General features: G+C 33.3%; 1 protein-coding gene across 2 annotated transcripts; it reads left to right on the top strand.

Moving 5' to 3' along the window:
* Positions 1–433: 433 nt before the first annotated feature.
* LOC139518122 (neutral cholesterol ester hydrolase 1-like) lies at positions 434–25,871 on the top strand. 2 transcript variants are annotated; one of them, XM_071309796.1, is made up of 7 exons: positions 434–456; positions 14,265–14,480; positions 15,052–15,147; positions 17,229–17,349; positions 18,543–18,606; positions 19,539–19,660; positions 24,996–25,871. In XM_071309796.1, exons 2-7 carry the CDS (start codon positions 14,337–14,339, stop codon positions 25,655–25,657), a joined length of 1,209 nt encoding a protein of 402 aa, XP_071165897.1. In that variant the 5' UTR covers positions 434–456; positions 14,265–14,336; the 3' UTR covers positions 25,658–25,871. The 2 variants fall into 2 exon arrangements, with proteins under 2 accessions (XP_071165897.1, XP_071165895.1); XM_071309794.1 differs by lacking the exon at positions 434–456 and adding an exon at positions 6,612–6,933.
* The last annotated feature ends 1,323 nt before the right edge of the window (positions 25,872–27,194 follow it).

The following is a 27,194-nucleotide window of genomic DNA, read 5'->3' as shown; positions in this document are numbered from 1 at the left end:
CTTTTTATAGTGATAAGGATTATAAAACAATGTTGACTACTGTATCCCTTTTTCGGATATTTGTATCTTATATCTCTGTTTATTTTTGTCACAAATCGTTGTCAATATAATAAAATATTATGCGACTGTCATATAAGTGTAGGTTTAGCTAGCTACACAACCAGGTTTTGATCTACCATTTTCTAACTGAAAAAATGTTTCTAACAAGTCCAGAATATGACAATTGTCATTCTTCATTTGATGTGATTGAGCTTTGATTTTGCCATTTGATTACTGACTTTCCGTTTTGAATTTTCCTAGGAGTTCGATATTTTTGTTATTTTACTTTATACTGATAAAATACCCAAGAATAAAATTTAATGTATGTAACATTTTAATCGCACTGACATAGATTAAGTTTTTATCGTGATTGAACTTATTCACTTTATTCAACTGATAGATTGAGGATAGAGTTATGTAAGTATGATTTATTTCTCTTGAATTAGAGTTAGATGAAACATACATTTGACCCCTAAAAGTACACACAATATATACTTTACTGATTACAGGAGATTTATGCTGAAATGAATGTTTTTCGATTGCTTTTTACAGCTTTATCATTAAAGACCATATGTGTCGATATCTATGGGTTCTTGTAGGTAAGGCTGCTGTCATATTTACTTGTACCGGTATTTTATTGTATTCATACGTTCTGTTATTTGTTACCCTTAGATCGCAACTAACACTATAAGTTGTTGTACACCGTACATAAAAGGATGCAATGTTTCGTATACAAAAGTACTTTGAGTATCTAAGAAATGAGTAATGATACGATATAACTGTGCATGAATTATAGCTGTTGTTAGGAGCCTAATGTATTTTTATCAAAACTTCTAAAATGTCAAATACGAACTTCTTTCAACAAAACTCAGTCAATACAACTCAATTGTCTGACAAACTCATAATGGTTTCGTTGTTTATATATATGCAAGTCTAAATTGAAAACTACATTCAAATCTATGATTGAGTTGGATAAAAAACCGCAATTTTTATTCGTGTGCATGTAAAACAAATGTCGTTGTAGATACTGCACAAACAACATTTTTCAAAAGACTTTTCGTCCCCGAGGGTATCACCAGCCTAGTAGTTGACATGAATATCAATCATATGGTAATTTTTATAAGTTTACTGTTACAAAAAGATGAATCAAACTGATGGAAATTCATTCGCTGTCCAACACCCAAAAAGCGTAAGTTTAGTAAGTGAATGACCGTTTAAGACAAGGATATTTTCTAATTTTTACTGTGGTAAGATTTTTCTTTTTAAAAGTAATCTTGAATATACGTTTGTCTACATACTATGGTTCTGTCACTTGATTCTTCTTTCATCTCTGGAATTTTTTTTTGGATCCGTTTTAAAAGAGGGACGAAAGATACCAGAGGGACAGTCAAACTCATAAATCGAAAATAAACTGACAACGCCATGGCTAAAAATTAAAAAAAGACAAACAGACAAACAATAGTACACATGACACAACATAGAAAACTAAAGAATAAGCAACACGAACCCCACAAAAAAAACTAGGGGGGTGATCTCAGGTGCTCCGGAAGGGTAAGCATATCCTGCTCCACATGTGGCACCCGTCGTGTAGTTGTAGTTACGACGTAAGGTACATATTCGATATCATTTGTGAAACGGTTATTCCATAAAGGTCAACCAACTCGTGATGGCGTCCATAAAATTTACGAATAAACTCATCATAGATACCAGGACTAAATTTTGTATATACGCCAGACGCGTGTTTCGTCTACAAAAGACTCATCAGTGACGCTTGAATCCAAAAAAGTTAAAAAGGCCAAATAAGAAGGGATGATTTCATCTTCACCATTTGGAACTCTTGGTTTAATAGCTTCCATGTGAGCAGCAACCCTCTATAAAGAAAATCATTATAGGAAATGCAAGCCCGGGAATATCGTATCAATTGGGAGATATATTCCCCGTATGCAGGTGCTGCTGGAATGTTGCTACTTAGAAATGGAAAGTTCACAATTGGAAAGCTGAAATCATCTCTTTTGTCGTTAAGTTTTGTTTTCAACCGACCCTCATTGTCAATTTCTAGATGTAAGTCAAGATATGAGACCGACTTAATTGTATCTGTAGTATCCTTTATCTCTAGTTCGATGGGATATATGCGTTCAACATAGTCAACAAATTTTGCATTATTTAGTAAAGAACATCATCTAAATAGCGGAAAGTAGAATTATAAGATATTGCTAACTTCTTGTCCTTCTTCCTAAGAAGTTCCTGTATCAAGTCAGCCTCATAATAATAAAACAATGCGACAAGAAGAGGCGCACAATTTGTAACCACTGGAATGCCGACAGTCTGTTGAAAAACACGTCTTCCGAACGTAACAAATATGTTGTCAATTAAGAAATCAAGCATCTTAATAATGTCAGTTTCAGATAATTTTTTGTTTGAATCAGAGTGATCCTGTACAAAGTAGAGTTTATCCAAACTTGTATCTACGTTGGCCATTCTTTTTTTATGAAACAAAGCAATACCAACTGTTTCAATTTGTCTTTTTGTTTAGAATATTTAACTTTCTTGATTTTCTTGTCGATATCGCATTCCCACATATGTTTATCATTCCCTTTCAATAGAGGTTTCTTTTCTAGTGTTCGAAGTAACATAACCGGTATTCAAAAGCTTATTTATTGTTAATGATATGCCCAAAATACATATGCTAGTCGTACGTGTGGAATATATACCTCTTTTGACTGTGATAAGTAACCAGTGTCTGGGTAGAAAGTTGAAGAACCAGGGGTATGTCAACTTCAGAAATAATACATGATGGTCTTTAGGTATAGATTCTGGAGTTGGTTTCACAAAACAATTACGACTAAGATTAATAATGGGTGACGTGGCTCTGTACTTATAAATCCGGTCATCTATATTGTTTTTTTATAATGAATTTTCTTTATTGTAACAAATAGATTAGCACAACATGTATGAACAAAGGTATACAGAATGACGTTTTCACACAAAGGAAGTATTAAATAATAAAACAACAATTGAATATATATGATGGTGCAATAATAGGTTGAAAATAAATAAATATCTTATAACATTGAAATCTTATGTGTTCTTGCAATATACATAAGTGGTGTTTCAATCAATTTTTAACATTTATTATTTATTCTATGATAGGGGCCCAGGGACTCCAGTATTTGTTATATTTCTCAACAGAGAGGTTTTTAAATGAAATGTATTTGTTCCTTTAAATAGTTTTTTAAAGCATTTAGATTTGGCAAAACTTCTTGTAGTTTTGTTCTGTAAATGTAGTATTTTGAAAGTAGAATAATCTTATTTTTAACAAAATTCAATTTAACATTTTCGTAGATACCAAATAAAATAATCATAATATTTAAAGGCAGTTCAATATTTGTCATTTCAAAAATCCAGATGTTAAGTGCATGCCAGAGACTGGCAACCATCGGACAGCTCCAAAATAAATGTTCTATGGTCTCTGGTCCTTCTTTACAAAATGTACATATGTTGTTGCTATTTATTTTCATCTTGTAAAGTAGTGAATTAGTTCCCAAAATTCTATTGATAGTTCTATATTGGAACCAGCAAAGATTAGTGCTTTTACTATATTTTGTACACGAAGTGTGTATTTTTTTCCAGTTAATACCAGTCATATTAAGATGGTTCTCCCATTTTTCCTTTGCAGCAAATGTAACATATTTTTCATTCAATACTTTGTACATTTCCCTTGAACCTTTTTTTGATTCAAAAAAGATACTTATGTTAAAAGGTAGTATTGCATGAATTTTTTTCTCCTTTACTTCAATATTAATCGTGTTTAACCACTCATTAAGCGAGTGCGCTATTCCATAATAATGTAAAATATTTGGCCTAAATTGAATTGAATTATATCTATATTGTGCCTTGATAAAATATTTACTTACATATTTGTTTGTTTTCATAGTGATTAAGATACTATCACCAGGTTGACTGCTGTACCCCTACTTTTGATATTCTTACCTATCATGCGTGTTTGTTTTGTTCACACAGCGTTATCAATTTTATGCGACTTTCCAAAAGTGTATACAAGTCAGAGATTTGGCTAGCTATAAAACGAGGTTTGATACGCCATTTTCTATATAAGAAAATGCCTGTACTTAGTCAGGAATAAGAGTTGTCCATTTGTTTGATGTGTTTGAGTTTTTGACTTTGCCATTTGATTATAAGGACTTTCCGTTTTGAATTTTACCCGGAACTTAGTATTTATTTATCTTCCTTGAGGCCTTTAAAACTATTATGAAAAGATACACAAAAACATACAGTTAACTATATAAATGTTATATAAGTACATTTTCATTCAATAGAAGAAAAACAAATTATATTAAGGTATCTTTATTATGACAGTAGACACTATTTTATTGGCACAAACGGATTTACAATAAATGGTAATGACCGAATGGATAAACAATTTGCAATACATGGTAGTAAAATACAAACAATTATATATATATATATAACTCGTCTAAACATCAACCCAACAATGTTAGAACTGTAAATTTGCTTTCGCAAATTTTTGGTTCTTCCCTCGCCGGGATTCGAACCCATGCTACTGTGATATCATGACATAAAATCGCCTGCACTGCAGCCGTCCCGCTAGACCGCACGACCACCTGGGCTCTCAAAAAAGAGCTTTCGCTGGCCGTGTGTTACCTTTCCTCGTCAGTTTTAATCTAGCGGCGTACTACAGTACATGATATATAAGGCATGAAGATGTTATTGTTACAGATCAGCTAAATTATCTATAGTAAAGGATCCTACAAATAAATGTAATATACAGTCACAGAAAATAATTATATTTATAAGTACGTCTGAGTCAGTGACAACTCTACAACAGATGTATCCATCGGATCGCCATCAATGATGGTGATACATGGCTGTGTACATAATGTATATATAACTCGTCTAAACATCAACCCAACAATGTTAGATCTGTAAATTTGCTTTCGCAAATTTTTGGTTTTTCCCTTGCCGGGATTCGAACCCATGCTACTGTGATATCGTGACACCAAATCGCCTGCACTGCAGCCGTCCAGCTAGACCGCACGACCACATGGGCTCTCAAAAAAAGAGCTTTCGCTGGCCGTGTGTTACCTTTCCTCGTCAGGTTTAATCTAGCGGCGTACTACAGTACATGATATATAAGGCATGAAGATGTTATTGTTACAGATCAGCTAAATTATCTATAGTAAAGGATCCTACAAATATATATAAACAATTTGTTACGAAAGAGAAAGATAATTTTAGTGCCGTATAAGATTTATTATCGCACAATGTGGTTACAATTTTCCTGTAACTTTGAACATTTTTAACACAAAAGTCTCTCTAATACTGGAGTAACCTCTGTAGTGTAACAACATGTGCTGTTCATTTTCAATTTCGCCACAGATTTCACAAATTCTTTGATCTTTGGGCACTTTTAAAAATCTTCCTCTTTCAATGGCAAGGTTATGAGCACTAACTCTTAATTTACATAATGATGATCGATCTGATCTATTTTTTAAAGCATCAACATAACCTGCTAGTTCACGCATTTAGTAAACACTCTGGAAAAATGTTAATTTTGGAGATTCTGAAATATTTGCATGCTGTTCCTGAAAACCCTGGTCAATTAGTCTTTGTTTTATAAAACCAAACAGGGGTTTAATTGTAAAGTTATCATATGACAAATAAGATAAACCTAAGTTTTGAATAATAATATTTAACCTTTTAATCCATGGGTTGCTTTTTTTTGTAGCATTATATATTTGGTGAACTAAACTTCCTTCTGAAGTGATTAAATGGTCCCAGAATTTAATGCTAGATAACATTATCCTATTTTTCAATGGCAGTCTTGCAAGATCGGAACGACATGCATCATTCGAGGCCTTACAGTGTACTCCCAAGATTTCTTTAAGATTTCGCTACAATAAAGGAGAATAGGGGCTACTAAGGAATCAAGGAAGTTTTTCCAGAAGTTTACAAGGGTTATCTAATCCTATTGTTTTCTTTATTTTAAAATATGCTTTCCTAGCTTTTTCCATAAGCGAAGTGATGGCGACATTAAAACTGCCATTATATCTAATATTAATACCCAAGTAACAATAAGTATTAACTGTCTCTTAGGATTTGCCATTATAATAAAATTCGTTTAGAAAAGACTTTCCGTTTGAATTAAAAAATAGTTCGAATATTTGATCTTAAATGTATCTAAAATATTTTTTCCCTGATTTAACTGTTTTTTTGTTTAATCAGAACGGGGTCTTCATACAACCGCGTGTACACATGAGAGTCCCGATGTGTCGACATGAGCGAATATAATATAGATCAGATCAAGCACTGAGTAAATTATTAGATGGATAATCAGATGCTAGCTAGACCATTTATACATTTAAACATTTTAATACAGCTTGACATACATACCAGCATACAAGCTCTCTAAACTTGATAGGAAATCAAAAACAAAGGATACACTAATCCTGCAGCACGTTTCTTGAGCTTATGAATCCTTTCCCGAATGCAATTTGTGGTAAGACCCCAATAATAATGCATCTTTACACTAGTTAAAACCTTGATTTTAAGCAGTTGACATTGTCATAGATGAACAATTCTACAGCATCGTTCGATTTCCTTCATCGGTGATTCGTCACACTGGTTTTGTGTTTTCTTTTTTGTTATACAATATGATGATATGACTTTGAAAAGAAAAGAATGATTTAAATATTACAACCACCCATGAATTTGGACCAGTCCAGTTGTGTAAATATATACCGTACCTTTCGGGTGTGAGTTTAATAGCCTACTGCTCTACCACATTGATTTAGCCTTACTATAGTTTTCAATTATTTTACACGGATATATTGTAGAAGTTTCAACGTTATGGTAACGGTAAGCACTCCATATAGGATTACTACACCGGTTACAAATATAGACATGACTGATTCGTTCAAATCTATCGATTATTTTTGTTGTTTTTCTTATGCTTTTTTCATATAGAGCTTTAGGTATGAACGAATGATCAACTTATAAAGCAAAATTTAATCCTATACATCTGAAACAAAAAATAATAAATGTTAAAGTTATAAATTGACCTCCATACAATACAACAATAATGTTTATATACATTTCATAAAGGGAAAATCACTCGGAAATCATTGTGTATATCAGTGTGTGTGTGTGGGTGTTTATCTGATAAATCTATTAATAGTCGCGATATCATTGAATAAATAGTTAGTATTAAAGTAGGTCAATTATAAAAAGACAAGCAAATCAACAGATGAATGTGGATTTTAATATTTTTCAATATCACATGTTATTTTTTGTATATTTTTCATTTAATTGCTTTTTTTTAACGTGATCATGACTGTTTAATCATTTTATTTTAAATCAAAACCTTAAAATTAAACTTGGATGATCCTATATATATTTACTTTATAAATATACTGTTTTAGGGGGTAAATATGTGGTTAAACTTACTTTTGAAAAACTGATATTCCCTGAGACCACTGGCCGAGGTGAATATCATTTTCTTCAAAAGTCAACTGAAAAACAATTATATTTTTAAAATAGAAAAAACAGTAACATTATTGTATTATTCCTAGATATTATAAGTAAGTAAGTAAGTAAGTAAGTAAATTATTTATTATAGTGACATGTGTAAATTATGTACAGATTATAAACATATAATATATGATAAATAGTAATACACCCGGCCAAATGGACATATAATTCACCTCAAATGAAATAAATTAATTATTAAACAATTATATAACGTTCTAATCTTTTGTTGACGTATATAAATTTCAAAAATATACAGGCATACAAATATTTGTAAACAAAAATTTAAGCTTTAAATATGAAAAAAAAATTAAGTGTATACAGCAACTGACGTCTTATATGAAATGCACGAACTATATATTTTGCTAATTTTCTTATGTGGAAAGACATTAAAAAGTTCAATTTGTCAGCATATTTCAAATCTGTGAAGCTATCCTCAATTAAAAGTTTACCAAAAAAAGTTAATTCGACATTCAATATACAATGGGCAATCAAACATAAAATGGAACTCAGTTTCAGTTACTTGATTTTTACAAAATATACATAGTCTTTCTTCTACACTTTCGTTCGAGTATCTACCAGTTTCCACTCTTAATGGTAAAATTTCACTTCTTAATTGCGCGAAGTGTGACCGCTCAATTTTACTCAAGTTCAAATTAACGTAATTTTAAGTTTCAAAGACTGTTTTAAAGTTCCTATGTGTTCGTAATTTTGAAACGTTTTGGACGGAATTCCTCCAGATACAGACGAAAAATGTTAGTTTCAACCAAAGATAAATCGACCTCTGATTTCAGTTCGTAAAACTGTCCTAGTTCTAGCTGGTCTAGTATATCCTTTACTTCACTACACCAATTACTTTTACAGCGATCATAGTCAATATTGAATGCTAATTTGGTGATGCGGTTGTTGTCAAATCGAATGAGTCTATTCCAGTATCTCAGCATATTGATCCAACGCCGATACTGACTCGGGATCCAGCCGATATCTCCGTGTATAGCAAGGATAGGTGCAAATCTGTGTACTCCTAAATAGTAACGAATAGCCCTGTTCTGAATATTGTCTATTGACTGACATTTACGGTATCCCCATACACCAGACGAGTAATCAGGTATAGGAACAATACATGAGTTGAATAATTTTTCATATGATTTATATCCAAAGTCTTTAATATTATGGATTTTAGCAATTATATTCCCAAGTGCTCGTCCGTCACTTTTCGCAAGAAGAGCCGTTATAGCAAAATGTTATACCTAAGTATCTGTACTCGTTTACTTATTCCAACTGATTCCTTCCCACGGTGAAATTAAACTCAGTTTGTTTAGATGTCCCTTTCCTAACATGAATACATTTCGAATTTTCAGTCACGGTTAATCAATACTCGCCATCACCTACACCATTGGTGAAGTTTATCTAAAAGAGGGACAAAAGATACGAAAGGGATAGTCAACATACATCTAACATACATTGAAGGTCCAATTCCGATTTCGCTAATATAGCTATGTCGTCCGCATACAATAAAGCTGACAATTTTCTATTATCTAAATCTATTCCTACGTTTAGATCGTTCAATTCCTTTACTAGATCATTGATAAATATTGAGAAAAGTGTCGGGGATAAATTGTCCCCCTGTCTTACTCCGCAATATCAGTCTAACCAGCTTTTAAGTTTGCCATTTAATCGGACACAAGATTTAGAATTCTGATAGATGCTTTTCACAGAGTTGCTCAGTTTGCCATCAAGGTTGTGTATGAGAAGTTTATACAGCCTCATATCTCTGTCTATGAAGTCAAAACAATTTCTAAGATCAACAAACGCAACAAAGAGAGACTTATTGTTACGGACAATACTGTTCAGCGTGTAAATGTGATCCTCACAAGATCGATTTTTTCTGAAGCCATTCTGTTTGTCTGCGAGTATCTCCTGATTTTCTAAATAATGCGTAATTCGCTTGTTAATGAAAGCACTATACAGTTTGCTTATACACGATAGCAGACTAACTCCTCTGTAGTTCGTAGGCAGCCGTATATCTGAAGAAGTGTCTTTTAGTATAAGACAAATGACAGCTTTCCTGCAAAATGATGGTATAAGGCTAGTGTCCAAAATGAGCTGAAACAGCTGTAATTATGTCTCAATCACTACAGGGAATTTCAGAACACTGTATGGAATTTCATCGAAACCACTCGCAGACTTTGATTTGGCGTGCATAACGATACGATTAACATCATCTAAAGTAATGTTGCGGTTCAATTATCCATTCAGAACAAATAGTGGGTCCTCCATATTAGATTCTAATTGGTACTTATGAGACTTTACACGATCGTAATGTTCATCCTCAAACTCGTCACTGTTGTTTCCGTTGTAAAAAATTTCAAAGTCAATTCGCCATTTATCAAACACCAACTGTTTATATTTTACAATATTTCCCATTTGATCGACAATTTCAACTGGTATAGACTTAGAATGTCTTGGACCAAGGTTTCGAATTTTCTACCAAAAGTCATTAGGATTCTTCGTAGTCATCAATTTAATATCTACAGCTTTCATTCTCTAATAAGCTCGCTCAGTTCGCCGCAATGTTTTATCAAACATATCTCGTGCTTGTATATAGTTGTTCCGTAATCCCGCTCTAATTTTACGATTTGTACCTTTCCAGAGGTCCATTAATTGGTCATTCCAAAACGGTTTTTTCTGCTTAAAGCGTTTCTTTGAGCCATTAAACTCAATTTTCGGGATTTTGTCTGTCATTTCCGAAAAAAATGATTGAGCACAATTCGGTGTAAATTTTATCAACATTGTCCTGGTGTTCTTTGCAACTTTCAATCTGTTTTATTAAATTCAGTAAGACAGTACGTTTAATATCACTGGTCATAAAATCTTACGGGATCTGATTGAGTTAAAACGAGAACAAGAGCGACGTGTATCTTTTGTCTGTGTTGCGAGGCAGTGACGCGTGATATTGAATTCCGACACAATAGCTGAATGATCAGGTAATTTTGATTTGCTTCCTATAAGATCATTTAATTTAAAGTCATCGACAATTGATTGGACAGTTAACACTCTGAAGTATTCAACATCCGTAAACAAGTTATGAGGGACACATATAAAGTCAACTACCGCTTTACCTTTCTTCGATATTGAAGTATAATTTTCCCCGTCGGCAAATCTACTGTTCAATACACCAAATTTTGATTCGTTTAGAAATTCTAAAAAATCGTGGCCATGCTGTACGCAATTGTCTATTTGGTTCCTTTTTGTAATTTTGTCGGCTTCAAACAGTATTTCAGACAGCAATCCGATCCGCGAATTAAAATCATCAAGTAGGAAAATGCCATCCCTATCGCAGTTCATATAAATTTCAGTTAGCAAATGTGCAAATGTCCTCTAATAGAATTTTCTGGAGGTGAAATGCATGAGAACACTGAGAAATTAAAATTTGTAGAACGGCTTTCTAGTTTAAGTCCGAGAACTCCGTCAATAGTTATCAAAGGTACCAGGGTTATAATTTAGTACGCCACTTGTCGATCACTGAAACTTTAAAAATTTCAAATATCCACTCTTTAAAAAGAATGCCGACGCCTCCTGAAGATTTTATATTGAACAGTTTGTATGCAAATTATTTACCAAAACCAAATGTAAATCAAACGATTTTAACATAATTATACACTTAAACGCACGCGACGTTTTGTGCGGTGAATACACTTTTCTGTAGGTGAATATGCTTATTTATTAAAAAGTCCATTCATTTAGAAAGCCTCCTATTGTTCTATCATTATGGAATAACATTAATTATTGAAATTGCAAGTTTGATCATTGTAAATATAAGAGGCAACAGTTGTATACCGCTGTTCAAAAGTCATATACCGATTGAGAGAAAACAAATCCGTGTTACAAACAAACATAAATCTATTCACAATCTAAGCTAGCGTCTTTGGCAATAGGTCTAGGTGGATTAGTAATCTTATTCCTTAGTTAGATAACTTTCCAGTATAAAAAGGTGGCATAGTAATCTTATTCCTTAGTTAGATTACTTTCCAGTATAAAAAGGTGGCATAGTAATCTTATTCCTTAGTTAGATTTCTTTCCAGTATAAAAAGGAAGTGGCATAGTAATCTTATTCCTTAGTTAGATTACTTTCCAGTATAAAAAGGTGGCATAGTAATATTATTCCTTAGTTAGATTACTTTCCAGTATAAAAAGGAAGTGGCATAGTAATCTTATTCCTTAGTTAGATTACTTTCCAGTATAAAAAGGTGGCATAGTAATCTTATTCCTTAGTTAGATTACTTTCCAGTATAAAAAGGTGGCATAGTAATCTTATTCCTTAGTTAGATTACTTTCCAGTATAAAAGGGTGGCATAGTAATCTTATTCCTTAGTTAGATTACTTTCCAGTATAAAAAGGTGGCATAGTAATCTTATTCCTTAGTTAGATTACTTTCCAGTATAAAAAGGTGGCATAGTAATCTTATTCCTTAGTTAGATTACTTTCCAGTATAAAAAGGTGGCATAGTAATCTTATTCCTTAGTTAGATTACTTTCCAGTATAAAAGGGTGGCATAGTAATCTTATTCCTTAGTTAGATTACTTTCCAGTATAAAAGGGTGGCATAGTAATCTTATTCCTTAGTTAGATTACTTTCCAGTATAAAAGGGTGGCATAGTAATCTTATTCCTTAGTTAGATTACTTTCCAGTATAAAAAGGTGGCATAGTAATCTTATTCCTTAGTTAGATGACTATCCAGTATAAAAAGGTGGCATAGTAATCTTATTCCTTAGTTATATTACTTTCCAGTATAAAAAGGAAGTGGCATAGTAATCTTATTCCTTAGTTAGATAACTTTCCAGTATAAAAAGGTGGCATAGTAATCTTATTCCTTAGTTAGATTACTTTCCAGTATAAAAAGGTGGCATAGTAATCTGATTCCTTAGTTAGATTACTTTCCAGTATAAAAAGGAAGTGGCATAGTAATCTTATTCCTTAGTTAGATTACTTTCCAGTATAAAAAGGTGGCATAGTAATCTTATTCCTTAGTTAGATTACTTTCCAGTATAAAAAGGTGGCATAGTAATCTTATTCCTTAGTTAGATTACTTTCCAGTATTAAAAGGGTGGCATAGTAATCTTATTCCTTAGTTAGATTACTTTCCAGTATAAAAGGGTGGCATAGTAATCTTATTCCTTAGTTAGATTACTTTCCAGTATAAAAAGGTGGCATAGTAATATTATTCCTTAGTTAGATTACTTTCCAGTATAAAAAGGTGACATTGTAATCTTATTCCTTAGTTAGATTACTTTCCAGTATGAAAAGGTGGCATAGTAATCTTATTCCTTAGTTAGATTACTTTCCAGTATAAAAAGGTGACATAGTAATCTTATTCCTTAGTTAGATTACTTTCCAGTATAAAAAGGTGACATAGTAATCTTATTCCTTAGTTAGATTACTTTCCAGTATAAAAAGGTGGCATAGTAATCTTATTCCTTAGTTAGATTACTTTCCAGTATAAAAAGGGGGTGGCATAGTAATCTTATTCCTTAGTCAGATTACTTTCCAGTATAAAAAGGTGGCATAGTAATCTTATTCCTTAGTTAGATTACTTTCCAGTATAAAAAGGTGACATAGTAATCTTATTCCTTAGTTAGATTACTTTCCAGTATAAAAAGGTGGCATAGTAATCTTATTCCTTAGTTAGATTACTTTCCAGTATAAAAAGGGGGTGGCATAGTAATCTTATTCCTAAGTCAGATTACTTTCCAGTATAAAAAGGTGACATAGTAATCTTATTCTTTAGTCAGATTACTTTCCAGTATAAAAGGGTGGCATAGTAATCTTATTCCTTAGTTAGATTACTTTCCAGTATAAAAAGGGGGTGGCATAGTAATCTTATTCCTTAGTCAGATTACTTTCCAGTATAAAAAGGTGACATAGTATTCTTATTCCTTAGTTAGATTACTTTCCAGTATAAAAAGGGGGTGGCATAGTAATCTTATTCCTTAGTCAGATTACTTTCCAGTATAAAAAGGATGACTACACGACGACTAAACTAATTGAAAGTATATGCATTTGATTACAACGTCTTTCTTTTCATTTACGTTACAAAATGTCTACTATTGCCGAAGTTCTAGCAACAATGCATGTTTGCTATAAAAATATGTATGTAATCCGACTGATCTGTACATATTTAAGTTGTGTAAATCCTTGAAATGGGTTGACATTTATAAACAAAACATGTAAAATATGCGGCTCAACGTGTCAGTCTAGTACTTAGTTATCAAAAGTACCAGGAATATAATTTAATACGTCAGACTTACGTTTCTTCTACATAAGACGCATAAGTGACGCTGAAATCAAAATAGTTATAAGGCAAAACAAGTACAAAGTTAAAGAGCATTGAGAATTAAAAATTCAAACAAAAAAAATGTGCCAAATTCGGCTAAGGTTTTCTATTCTTGGGATACGAAAATCCATGACAGGATCAGTTTTCATATTACAGTATCTTGTTCTAGTCCTAACATTTTAATTTGACTTGTGCGTTAAGCATCTATCTATCATTATAATTATCATTATCAAATGTTATGTTATTTGATTATTAATAACAAAACATCATGTTCAATGCATTTCTTCCAATCTAATGTATATTTTTATTGCTATTTTTGTCCTATCAGAACATTGTCAACATACCAATATTTCTACATTAACCAACAATTTAACTAAAAGGAAAGAGTCTAACAACGACAATGAAATGCCTAGCCTGTGCACTTGTTATACCTGTTCTGATGTCTTTATTGGCCTATCGGTATATACAACCGATGCCACCTGGAGCAAAGGAACCTAGAAATCAAATGATAACTTTGGCTGTGTTCCGGTTTCTTAATGACGTAGTATGTATTTATAAGTAATAATATACCATATCCCTTAAATGATATTGTTTTTAAATCTATTTTCATAAGAATTATTGACACTTTTCTCCACGTAACACAGACTGTAGCATTGTAACCATTTTGTTTTACTAAATTGGTACAAACTTTATTTATAGAATAACAACAAGAAGAACCCTGCCTTTTCTAATTTAAAGGATAATATGAAGCTACTCGCAATTCATTATTCTTGTTGATATTAAGACCAAAAAAAATAAAAAACAACTGAAAACAACACATTATTATTTACATGTTTCTGAAGCGCTTTTCAGGATTTATCTTCATCATTAGGAACATTGATAGACGAATGTTTGTAAGCCAAGGATATATAACAACCGAAGGAAGACGAATGTTTGTAAGCCAAGGATATATAACAACCGAAGGAAAACGTAAAATAACAAAAATAACCAACTCTTAGGTAAAATTAAGTCGAAAAAATCCTTATCAAATGACACTATCAAAAGTCAAAAACATCAAACGAATGGAAAATATGTTTCTCTTTGTATCTTTATTTATTTGTTTGTTTGTATTTCAGATATCATTACTTAGCTCATTTGGATACTCGAAGACAGAACTATTCAAGAAAGTATATGTAATGAGTCCACTTCCTGAGCCAGACCCAAGTGTTATGGTAATTCTCAATCACGCTTCTAAGATCCAAGAACTAAGACTTTTATTAATTCTCAATCACGCTTCTAAGATCCAAGAACTAAGACTTTTATTAATTCTCAATCACACTTCTAAGATCCAAGAACTAAGACTTTTATTAATTCTCAATCACGCTTCTAAGATCCAAGAACTAAGACTTTTATTAATTCTCAATCACGCTTCTAAGATCCAAGAACTAAGACTTTTATTAATTCTCAATCACGCTTCTAAGATCCAAGAACTAAGACTTTTATTAATTCTCAATCACACTTCTAAGATCCAAGAACTAAGACTTTTATTAATTCTCAATCACGCTTCTAAGATCCAAGAACTAAGACTTTTATTAATTCTCAATCACGCTTCTAAGATCCAAGAACTAAGACTTTTATTAATTCTCAATCACGCTTCTAAGATCCAAGAACTAAGACTTTTATTAATTCTCAATCACACTTCTAAGATCCAAGAACTAAGACTTTTATTAATTCTCAATCACGCTTCTAAGATCCAAGAACTAAGACTTTTATTAATTCTCAATCACGCTTCTAAGATCCAAGAACTAAGACTTTTATTAATTCTCAATCACGCTTCTAAGATCCAAGAACTAAGACTTTTATTAATTCTCAATCACGCTTCTAAGATCCAAGAACTAAGACTTTTATTAATTCTCAATCACGCTTCCTATCAACAAGTACTACATTCTACATCTGTGGAATCTTTTAAAGATTGTAAATTATCGATTTAACAATTACTTTTGTAAAATTTGCATTCGAATTTAAATGAAAAAATAGATTGAATTCCTGTCAAGTATATGTATAAAAATATTAAAATGGAATTACAAATGTACCTAGAAACTGTCAATATACTCATGGTATCACACCCCCTGCACGACTTGTAACATATGGTCAATCCAAGCATATTGTATGTTTTGGGAAAGGTAGTGTGGAAGGGAAACTAAACTGAAGACATTATTTAAAAAATGACTTAACTATAACAATGTCGCATTTCATAATCATTCATGTAAACGTGGTGGACTTTTCCATGTTATCTGTGTAAACCTGGACTTTTCCATGTTATCTGTGTAAACCTGGACTTTTCCATGTTATCTTAGTTAATGTGGACTTTTCCATGTTATCTGTGTAAACCTGGACTTTTTCATGTTATCTGTGTAAACCTGGACTTTTCCATGTTATCTGTGTAAACCTGGACTTTCCATGTTATCTGTGTAAACCTGGACTTTTCCATGTTATCTGTGTTAATGTGGACTTTTCCATGTTACCTGTGTAAACCTGGACTTTTCCATGTTATCTTAGTTAATGTGGACTTTTCCATGTTATCTGTGTAAACCTGGACTTTTCCATGTTATCTGTGTAAACCTGGACTTTTCCATGTTATCTGTGTAAACCTGGACTTTCCATGTTATCTGTGTAAACCTGGACTTTTCCATGTTATCTGTGTTAATGTGGACTTTTCCATGTTATCTGTGGAAACCTGGACTTTTCCCAGTTATCTGTGTAAACCTGGACTTTTCCATGTTATCTGTGTAAACCTGGACATTTCCCCGTTATCTGTGTAAACCTGGACTTCTCAATGTTATCTTTGTAAACCTGGACTTTTCCTTGTGATCTTTGTAAACCTGGTCTTTTCCATGTTATCTGTAAACGTTGAGTTTTCCATGTTATCTGTATAAACCTGGAATTTTCTCAGTTATCTTTAAAACTTGACTTTTCCATGTTATCGGTGTAAACCTGGACCTTTTCTTGTTATCTGTGTAAACCTGGACTTTTCCATGTTATCTGTATTAATCTAGACTGTTGGAATTGTTTTTTGATATTTGATTTAGAACGTAACAGAGGATAAATCGCTGATAAGACTTATAATACATTTGTTAGTTAACTTATATATGCCAAATATGTTCTATAAATCGACCGTCATTAGATCCTAATACTAGTATTACAGATTTAACAAACACTCTGATATTGAGTCAAATAAAAGTTTGCCACTTGCCATGTTAAATGCTTACAGTCAAATAAATAATAGATTGTCAATTTTTATTTTACTTTGTAGTCAACGGATGAATATTTTGATGGAATAAAAGTGAGAATATACCGACCTTCAGCATCTAAAGATAAAGTTTTACCTGCTATGGTCTACTATCACGGCGGCGGATGGGTTTATATGTCTGTCGGTAAGTCTGTCATCAGTAGAAACACGCCATAGTCTACTATCACGGCGGCGTATGGATTTATTTGTTTGTCGGTAAGTGCATCGTCAGTAGAAAAACGCCGAGGAGAGTATCTTAAGATAAAGTTTTTAACTTTTACGGCGGCGGATGGATTTAAATGACTGCCAATAAGTGTATCGTCAGTAAAAACACAACGTCCTGTATCATCTAAAGATAGAGTTCTACCTGCTATGGGGTATTATAACAGTGCTTTCTACCAATAAAGTACATACGAAGATACTGAATAAAATGAAGTTGGGACAAACATGTTCTATAGTACACTGTGTCTAAACTAAACTGGCAAAACTGTTTTGACTCAATAGTATCTACTGTCCCGTACGGTGAGAGACCATCAACATACAGAGAAAGGATTGGATTTCAATTTATTTATTTGTTATGTTTATGGTTTTGAAGAATATACATACACGTATTATAACTGTTTTCAATTAGGAGATGTAATATTTTCGACATCGTCCTTGATCATTGGAGAAAAAGGTAAAATGACAAATCAAAATGGTGAATTGAGTAAAAAGGCACATCAAAATGGTGAATTGAGTAAAAAGGCACATCAAAATGGTGAATTGAGTAAAAAGGCACATCAAAATGGTGAATTGAGTAAAAAGGCACATCAAAATGGTGAATACATCAAAATGGTGAATTGAGTAAAAAGGCACAACAAAATGGTGAATTGAGTAAAAAGGCACATCAAAATGGTGAATTGAGTAAAAAGGCACATCAAAATGGTATGGTGAATTGAGTAAAAAGGCACAACAAAATGGTGAATTGAGTAAAAAGACACATCAAAATGGTGAATTGAGTAAAAAGACACATCAAAATGGTGAATTGAGTAAAAAGGCACATCAAAATGGTGAATTGAGTAAAAAGGCACATCAAAATGGTGAATTGAGTAAAGCCATTTCTCAAATCTATTTAATTTCTCTTTAAATATTGCCAATGATATCAGATGGACTGTCCTTCGTGTATCTTTTGCCCCTCCTATGTACAGAAAGAAAGATATAAACATGGATATTGCAAGACAAGTCACTTTCTACACCCCCTTATACAGCCATAATTATTGTTATCTGGGAAATATTTCGTTCTGTCTAAAACTTGGGTATTATTATTCAGAATGATTCAATTCAGTATTTTTATTTCAGATGCCTACGATCCTTTAACAAGAGCCATTTCACTTCAAGCCAACATTGTTGTTATTTCAGTTGAGTATGTTGTTTTCTGTTTTTAATTGTTCTCTGGTGAAGACTTTGTTCGTATTACTTCTGACTCAAGTTTCAAAAATACGCCAATTAATTAAAGCTTTAGACTTGATCGAACAATCACAACTATTCAACTATTTAAACAGAAAACTTTTTTTTTTTTACAAAAGTTCCAATTATCAGTATCTGCGATTTGAATTTGCTATATTGTTTAGAAAACTGATTCAAATATCAGCGTATCCTGTTATTAATCTATCAACCGTCAAAGACAACACACTTCGAGAAAATGTAACAATCGTTAAATGTAAAAATCAGACGACTATTCCGGTATCCAGCAATCATCTACGACAACAAAAACATGTTATAATCGAGTCACATTGTATAAGTCAACCAAGTCTTGGTGGTAACCGTAATGTATGGTCGAATTTTGAACCGTTTTTTTTTAATTGCCATGAGCACACTTTTGTTTATGCAGTTTTATTTATCGGGAGTGAACACCATTTTAGTGAATTAAGTATAATGTGAGCAAGCATGAGAGCAATGCATTACAATGTATGGTACTGTTGAAAATTTGAAGTTGGCGATTGCAAAGTGGAAATTATAACTTACTAGTATGTTAAAAATTCTAGTTTTTAGTCATCTCAAAATCAAGGAAAAGATCATTGATTTGTCAGAATCATTGTATCCACAGCCGATTCGTTTCTTTTTTGTATCCACAGCCGATTCGTTTTTTTCTTGACAAATGCTTTAAAACATGTGTAACGAAAACACGACAATTGCTATAACCGAAACAAATGTGATATCTGAATACTTAATTTCACCACGGGTTTTATTAGGGCTGAATACTTAATTTCACCACGGGTTTTATTAGGGTTCATATAAACTCATCATAGATATACAGCCTCTGAAAAAAAATTCTTTTGTGTTTTTTTTCTATAGGTATAGACTTGTGCCGGAATACAGATTTCCAAGTCAGTTGGAAGAATGTTTGAAAGCAACAGAATATGTATTCAGAAACGCTGAAAAATATCGAATTGATCCCTCTAGAATAAGCATAGGAGGTAATTGTTAACTATAACTAAAAAAGGTTTCAATACACTTATACAAACTGCCTTCATGTACACAATCCTAGATTGTTACCCGTTTAACTACTATTGAATTTACAATTATCGACATAAAGCAGTTTGGACGTTTAAGTGTATTATTTCGTCAGTACTTGGGCACAATTAACTCTGCACGATTAAAACATAGCCCCTTTGTAATGTATCGAAATAAAGATAAAGAAACTAAGTGAATTTTCAATATTTTTCAGACAATTCGTTTGCAGTCAGATTAAGATCTGATAAGCCAATGTTCACCCTGATAAGACTATGTTCACCCTGCTAATACATCACCATTAAGATCTGATAAGACTATGTTCACCCTGCTAATACATCACCATCAGTCAGATTAAGATCTGATAAGACTATGTTCACCCTGCTAATACATCACCATTAAGATCTGATAAGACTATGTTCACCCTGCTTATATATCACCATTAAGATCTGATAAGACTATGTTCACCCTGCTAATACATCACTATTAAGATATGATAAGACTATGTTCACCCTGCTAATACATCACCATTAAGATCTGATAAGACTATGTTCACCCTGCTAATACATCACCATCAGTCAGATTAAGATCTGATAAGACTATGTTCACCCTGCTAATACATCACCATTAAGATCTGATAAGACTATGTTCACCCTGCTTATACATCGCCATCAGTCAGATTAAGATCTGATAAGACTATGTTCACCCTGCTAATACATCGCCATCATTAAGATCTGATAAGACTATGTTCACCCTGCTAATACATCACCATCGGTCAGATTAAGATCTGATAAGACTATGTTCACCCTGCTAATACATCACCATCATTAAGATCTGATAAGACTATGTTCATCCTGCTAATACATCACCATTAAGATCTGATAAGACTATGTTCACTCTGCTAATACATCGCCATCAGTCAGATTAAGATCTGATAAGACTATGTTCACCCTGCTAATACATCGCCATCAGTCAGATTAAGATCTGATAAGACTATGTTCACCCTGCTAATACATCGCCATCAGTCAGATTAAGATCTGATAAGACTATGTTCACCCTGCTAATACATCACCATCATACTGAATTACCTGAACAGTATTGAACTTACTGCAGTAGATTAAGATCTGATAAGACTATGTTCACCCTGATAATACATCACCATCATACTGAATTACCTGAACAGTACTGAACTTACTGCAGTAGATTAAGATCTGATAAGACTATGTTCACCCTGTTAATACATCACCATCATACTGAATTACCTGAACAGTATTGAACTTACTGCAGTATATTAAGATCTGATAAGACTATGTTCACCCTGCTAATACATCACCATCATACTGAATTACCTGAACAGTACCAAATTGTCTGAACAGTACTGAACTTACTGCAGTAGATTAGTCTGAAATGTAGATGAAAGACTTCCACGTCCACTTGTATTTGTAGTTGTTTGTCCATCTGATGAGTTAAACCATGTTCAACATATTTTTATAGTTCGTTCTTATGATGTAGTGTTACAGCGCTGTCCCGGGTTAGGGGTGGTTTAGGATCCAGCTAACATGTTTAACCCCGCAACATTCTGTATACGTGCCTGTCCCAAGTCAGGAGCCAGTAATTAAGTGGTTGTTGTTTGTTTATGTGGTTCATATGTGTTTTTCGTTAATCTTTTGTACATAAATAAGGCCGTTAGTTTTCTCGTTTATATTGTTTTATGTTGTAAATTTTCTGTGTCATTTGGTTTCTTGTGGAGAGTTGACTGATTGTCAATCTTTCCACGTCCACTTTTTTTTTATATTTATAACATGAATTAATAATGTATTATTCAGACTTTTCAGATCACATCAAGACCAAAATGATAGTTTCAGACTAAAAATTTAATTTAATATGACAGTTGTTTTGTTGGTTTTTTTTTATGTGTTTGAGCTTTTGATTTTGTGATTTGATAAGGAATTTTTGCTTTGCATTTCTCTTGAAGTTCTGTATTTTTGTTGTTTTACTTTTTACAAGTGGATGTTGTCGCCTCTGACTAACAAAGCTGTATTGTATGTGCTAGTATCTTATTTGGCCGAGGGGTTTAATATGCTGGACAGTCGGTGTTGTCGCCTCAGACTAACGAAAGCTGTACTGTATGTACTAGTATCTTATTTGGCCGAGGGGTTTAATAAGATGGACAGTCGGTGTTGTCGCCTAAGACTAACGAAAGCTGTACTGTATGTACTAGTATCTTATTTGGCCGAGGGGTTTAATATGTTGGACAGTCGGTGTTGTCGCCTCAGACTAACGAAAGCTGTATTGTATGTACTAGTATCTTATTTGGCCGAGGGGTTTAATATGCTGGACAGTCGGTGTTGTCGCCTAAGACTAACGAAAGCTGTATTGTATGTACTAGTATCTTATTTGACCGAGTGGTTTAATATGTTAGACAGTCGGTGTTGTCGCCTCAGACTAACGAAAGCTGTATTGTATGTACTAGTATCTTATTTGGCCGAGTGGTTAAATATGTTAGACAGTCGGTGTTGTCGCCTAAGACTAACGAAAGCTGTATTGTATGTACTAGTATCTTACTTGGTAGAGTGGTTTAATAAGTTGGACAGTCGGTGTTCTCGCCTCTGACTAACGAAAGCTGTATTGTATGTACTAGTATCTTATTTGGCCGAGTGGTTTAATATGTTAGACAGTTGGTGTTGTGGCCTAAGACTAACGACAGCTGTATTGTATGTACTACATGTAGTATCTTATTTGGCCGAGGGGTTTAATATGTTGGACAATCGGTGTTGTCGCCTAAGATTAACGAAAGCTGTGTTGTATGTACTAGTATCTTATTTGGCCGAGGGGTTTAATAAGATGGACAGTCGGTGTTGTCGCCTCTGACTAACGAAAGCTGTATTGTATGTACTTGTATCTTATTTGGCCGAGTGGTTTAATATGTTGGACAGTCGGTGTTGTCGCCTCTGACTAACGAAAGCTGTATTGTATGTACTAGTATCTTATTTGGCCGAGGGGTTTAATATGTTGGACAGTTGGTGTTGTGGCCTAAGACTAACGAAAGCTGTATTGTATGTACTAGTATCTTATTTGACTGAGTGGTTTAATAAGTTAGATAGTCGGTGTTGTCGCTTACGACTAACGAAAGCTGTATTATATGTACTGGTATCTTATTTTGCCGAGGGGTTTGATATGTTGAACAGTCGGTTTTGTCGCCTAAGACTAACGAAAGCTGTATTGTATGTACAAGTATCTTATTTGGCCGAGTGGTTTAATATGTTAGACAGTCGGTGTGGTCGCCTCAGACTAACGAAAACTGTATTGTATGTGCTAGTATCTTATTTGGCCGAGTGGTTTAATATGTTAGACAGTCGGTGTGGTCGCCTCAGACTAACGAAAGCTGTATTGTATGTACTAGTATCTTATTTGGCCGAGGGGTTTAAAAAGTTGGACAGTCGGTGTTGTCGCCTAAGACTAACGATAGCTGTATTGTATGTTCTAGTATCTTATTTGGCCGAGGGGTTTAAAAAGTTGGACAGTTGGTGTTGTCGCCTAAGACTAACGAAAGCTGTATTGTATGTGCTAGTATCTTATTTGGCCGAGGGGTTTAATATGTCGGACAGTCGGTGTTGTCGCCTAAGACTAACGAAAGCTGTATTGTATGTGCTAGTATCTTATTTGGCCGAGGGGTTTAATATGTCGGACAGTCGGTGTTGTCGCCTTAGACTAACGAAAGCTGTATTGTATGTACTAGTATCTTATTTGGTCGAGTGGTTTAATATGTCGGACAGTCGGTGTTGTCGCGTCAGACTAACGAAAGCTGTATTGTATGTACTAGTATCTTATTTGACCGAGTGGTTTAATATGTTGGATAGTCGGTGTTGTCGGCGCAGACTAACGAAAGCTGTATTGTATGTACTAGTATCGTATTTGGCCGAGGGGTTTTATAAGTTGAACAATTGGTTTTGTCGCCTCTGACTAACGAAAGCTGTATTGTATGTACTAGTATCTTATTTGACCGAGTGGTTTAATATGTTGGATAGTCGGTGTTGTCGGCGCAGACTAACGAAAGCTGTATTGTATGTACTAGTATCGTATTTGGCCGAGGGGTTTTATAAGTTGAACAATTGGTTTTGTCGCCTCTGACTAACGAAAGCTGTATTGTATGTACTAGTATCTTATATAGCCGAGGGGTTTAATAAGTTGGACAGTCGGTGTTTTAGCCTCAGACTAACGAAAGCTGTATTGAATTTGTATGTACTAGTATCTTATTTGGCCGAGTGGTTTAATAAGTTGAACAATTGGTGTTGTGGCCTAAGACTAACGAAAGCTGTATTGCATGTACTAGTATCTTATATGGCCGAGTGGTTTAAGAAGTTGGACAGTCGGTGTTGTCGCCTCAGACTAACGAAAGCTATATTGTATGTACTATTATCTTATTTGGCCGAGTGGTTTAATAATTTGGACAGTCGGTGTTGTCGCCTAAGACCAACGAAAGCTGTATTGTATGTACTATTTTACTTTTAACGGTGTTTCAGATTTGGTTGTGATATCCGATGTGTCTATGATGTGTATGTATGATTGTTTTATATAGGTTTTTAATTGTTTTCACTTCGTCTTTTTTGTGCTTTATATTCTTTTACTCATTAGTGGTTCTAGTTTCATATTTTTTGAAGAATTTCTCTTAAATGTATGTTTACACAGTTTTGACTGCCGAAATACATTTATTGTCACATTTATCTTTTATGCCTGTTTGGGTGGCTTTCCCAGTTATGTCACTATAAAGGAACTATAAACAACTGTTATACAAGAGGGAGGTTTGACTAGTAATAAAACCAGGTTGAATGTTATACAAGAGGGAGGTTTGACTAGTAATAAAACCAGGTTGAATGTTATACAAGAGGGAGGTTTGACTAGTAATAAAACCAGGTTGAATCCACCACTGTTATACAAGAGGGAGGTTTGACTAGTAATAAAACCAGGTTGAATCCACCATATGTTTCGGGATATTCCTTGACTAAGTCAGGCTTTCACTTGTTCCGTTGATTGATAGCGTTTGTTTTTATCAGTGTTTATGGACCTTCACTTTTTGACTTTGGTTTTGAGCTCGGTATTTTTGATATTTTTTGAATGATTTTGAACAGTTTATTACAATTTATTTTTCTTTCATGAAACACACTTTTATGTACATCATTAGTTGAATTTTAATAAATTAGAAACATTTTATTGAATCTAATTACAAACAATTTTTATCTGACCTACTTGTTGAATTTTAATATGAACAATTTGTTGAATTTTTGTTTTAAATTGTAACAGGTGATAGTGCTGGTGGTAATTTAGCAGCAGCCGTTGGTTTAAAGTTCTCACAAGAACCAAAACAGAATTTAGCGAAGATAAAGGTACAAGTATTACTGTATCCAGTTTTACAAGCGCTTGATTTTAATCTTCCATCCTACAGAGAATATGCTGATATATCTGGCGTGTCTCTCTTAAACAGAGAAGATATGATTAACTATATCAATATGTATGGATTTCAAGATCAAGGAACCTTGGAAGCAATTTCTAAAAACAAACACGTGTCACAGAAAACACTACAAACATACAGAAGTTTAGTTGACCCGGGTTTACTTCCGGTAGAGATACAGAAAAGAGGTGGCAATAACCCAAAACAATCAGAACCAAATACAACGTTATCAGACGCCGTTCGTGACAATGTAATTAATCCCTATGCATGGCCTCTAATGGCTACAGACGACGCGTTACGTAAATTACCGAAGACATACGTGGTAGTCACAGAGTATGACCCGTTAAGAGATGAAGGATTCATATTTGCAGAACGCTTAAGAAGACTTGTTCCAGAAAACATTGAACTAAGTTACTTGACTGGCTTAGAGCATGGCATTTTCAGTTTATATAATTACAAAAGTCATTCTTCGACTGTAGATACATTAGTTGAATATCTTAATCGAAATCTGTAAAACAACAGTCTTTAAACTTTAACAATATGAACAAATGTTAGGTTAAACGAATGTTCCAATTATCATCGATCTTAATGTTACAATTTCAACAAACATGTATTATTACATTTTGTTTTACTTGATAATAAATAGATTTAAAAGGGGATGTTCGGGAGATAAATATTTTCATCAGAAAATGGCCTTTTCCTCACTTTTTACATATCTGCAATAACAATTATTATGTTTTAATTTTGAAGCTGAGGTTGCACTGAGACACTGTTTGCAGTATAAGTATAACACGTTTATTACATATTTGTCACAAAATCTCCGTCGATAGATTTAGAAATATTTACTCATTCAAGGAAAGATGACCTTATATGTTTTGGCTATTCGTTTAAGGGGTTCCCTTTGTGAGTGTGAAATTTTAAAATTGTTTTGCATAAACATGGAACTACAAAATATCTTCCTATGTGACGTATAAATTTTCTGACGTCAGACACGCGAAGCAATGAATGTGTTTTTATTTGATAGACGCTTTTGTGTTTTTTTGTGAAATTGTAACACGGCGATGACTGATGTACCCATATTTTGACTATGTTATTTATTATGTCTGTTTAGTTCATGCATCGTTGTTAATATAACGAAATTTTTTGAGACTGTCGTACAAAGTGAGAGGTTTGACCAAACTAGCTAAGGACATTTTTACTACATGATAAACGGGACGATTTCAACTTCCCAATTTTCAATTTCCCATTTCTCAGCAGTAGCATACCCTCTGCCCCTTCGTATGGTGTTAATTACATATCACAATTGATACGTTATTCTCGTGCTTGTTCACACTATACGGACTTCATATATAGGAGTGTGCTCCTTACGCAGAAACTGCTCCAACAAAGTTATAAAGAGGACAGATTAAAATTGACACTCCGTAAATTTTATGGACACCATCACCAATTGTGGATCCATACGATGTGTCTTTGACCAAACAAGCTAAGGACATTTTTAATACATGGTAAATTGTGGTTTGTCATTATGTCGTCTAATCTTTTAATTATCAAACGTGACTTATTTCCGATTGTGACTGTTTTGCATTCGCATTACCATAAGACGTGTTACGGACTTATCTATCCCAAATTCATGTATTTAGTTTAAATGTTTAATGTTATATTTGTAATTCTCATCGCATTTTGTCAAATGTGTTGACGTCTTTTCTAATATATTCATGTGTTATGGTAAAGAAAATTAAGCACCGCCTTCATTTATTAGATTTGATTTTGTTCAACGTAATCTGTACGATGTTTTACGTTTGAAGTTAGATTCAAAACAAACCGGACATAGCAATATAATATAATTAATTGCTACCTTAGTTTGCTATTAATAAGTATTGAAATGTGCATTGTTATTAAATGTAATATCAGTATTTTGTTCAAATATAATCTTAAATCAATCCTAATTCTATCTTATTCATTCAAATGTGACGTCATTTTTCGTTTTGTGATGATCTGTTTTACAAATTCAAATGTGACGTCATTTTTTTGTGATTTTTTACAATTTCTAA

This window comes from Mytilus edulis, chromosome 3 (genome assembly GCF_963676685.1).
Source record: "Mytilus edulis chromosome 3, xbMytEdul2.2, whole genome shotgun sequence".
In the NCBI taxonomy this organism is placed as follows: Eukaryota; Metazoa; Mollusca; class Bivalvia; order Mytilida; family Mytilidae; genus Mytilus; species Mytilus edulis.
The sequence above is the reverse complement of the archived record's forward strand: the minus strand, read 5'-3'. Positions and strand labels throughout refer to the sequence as shown.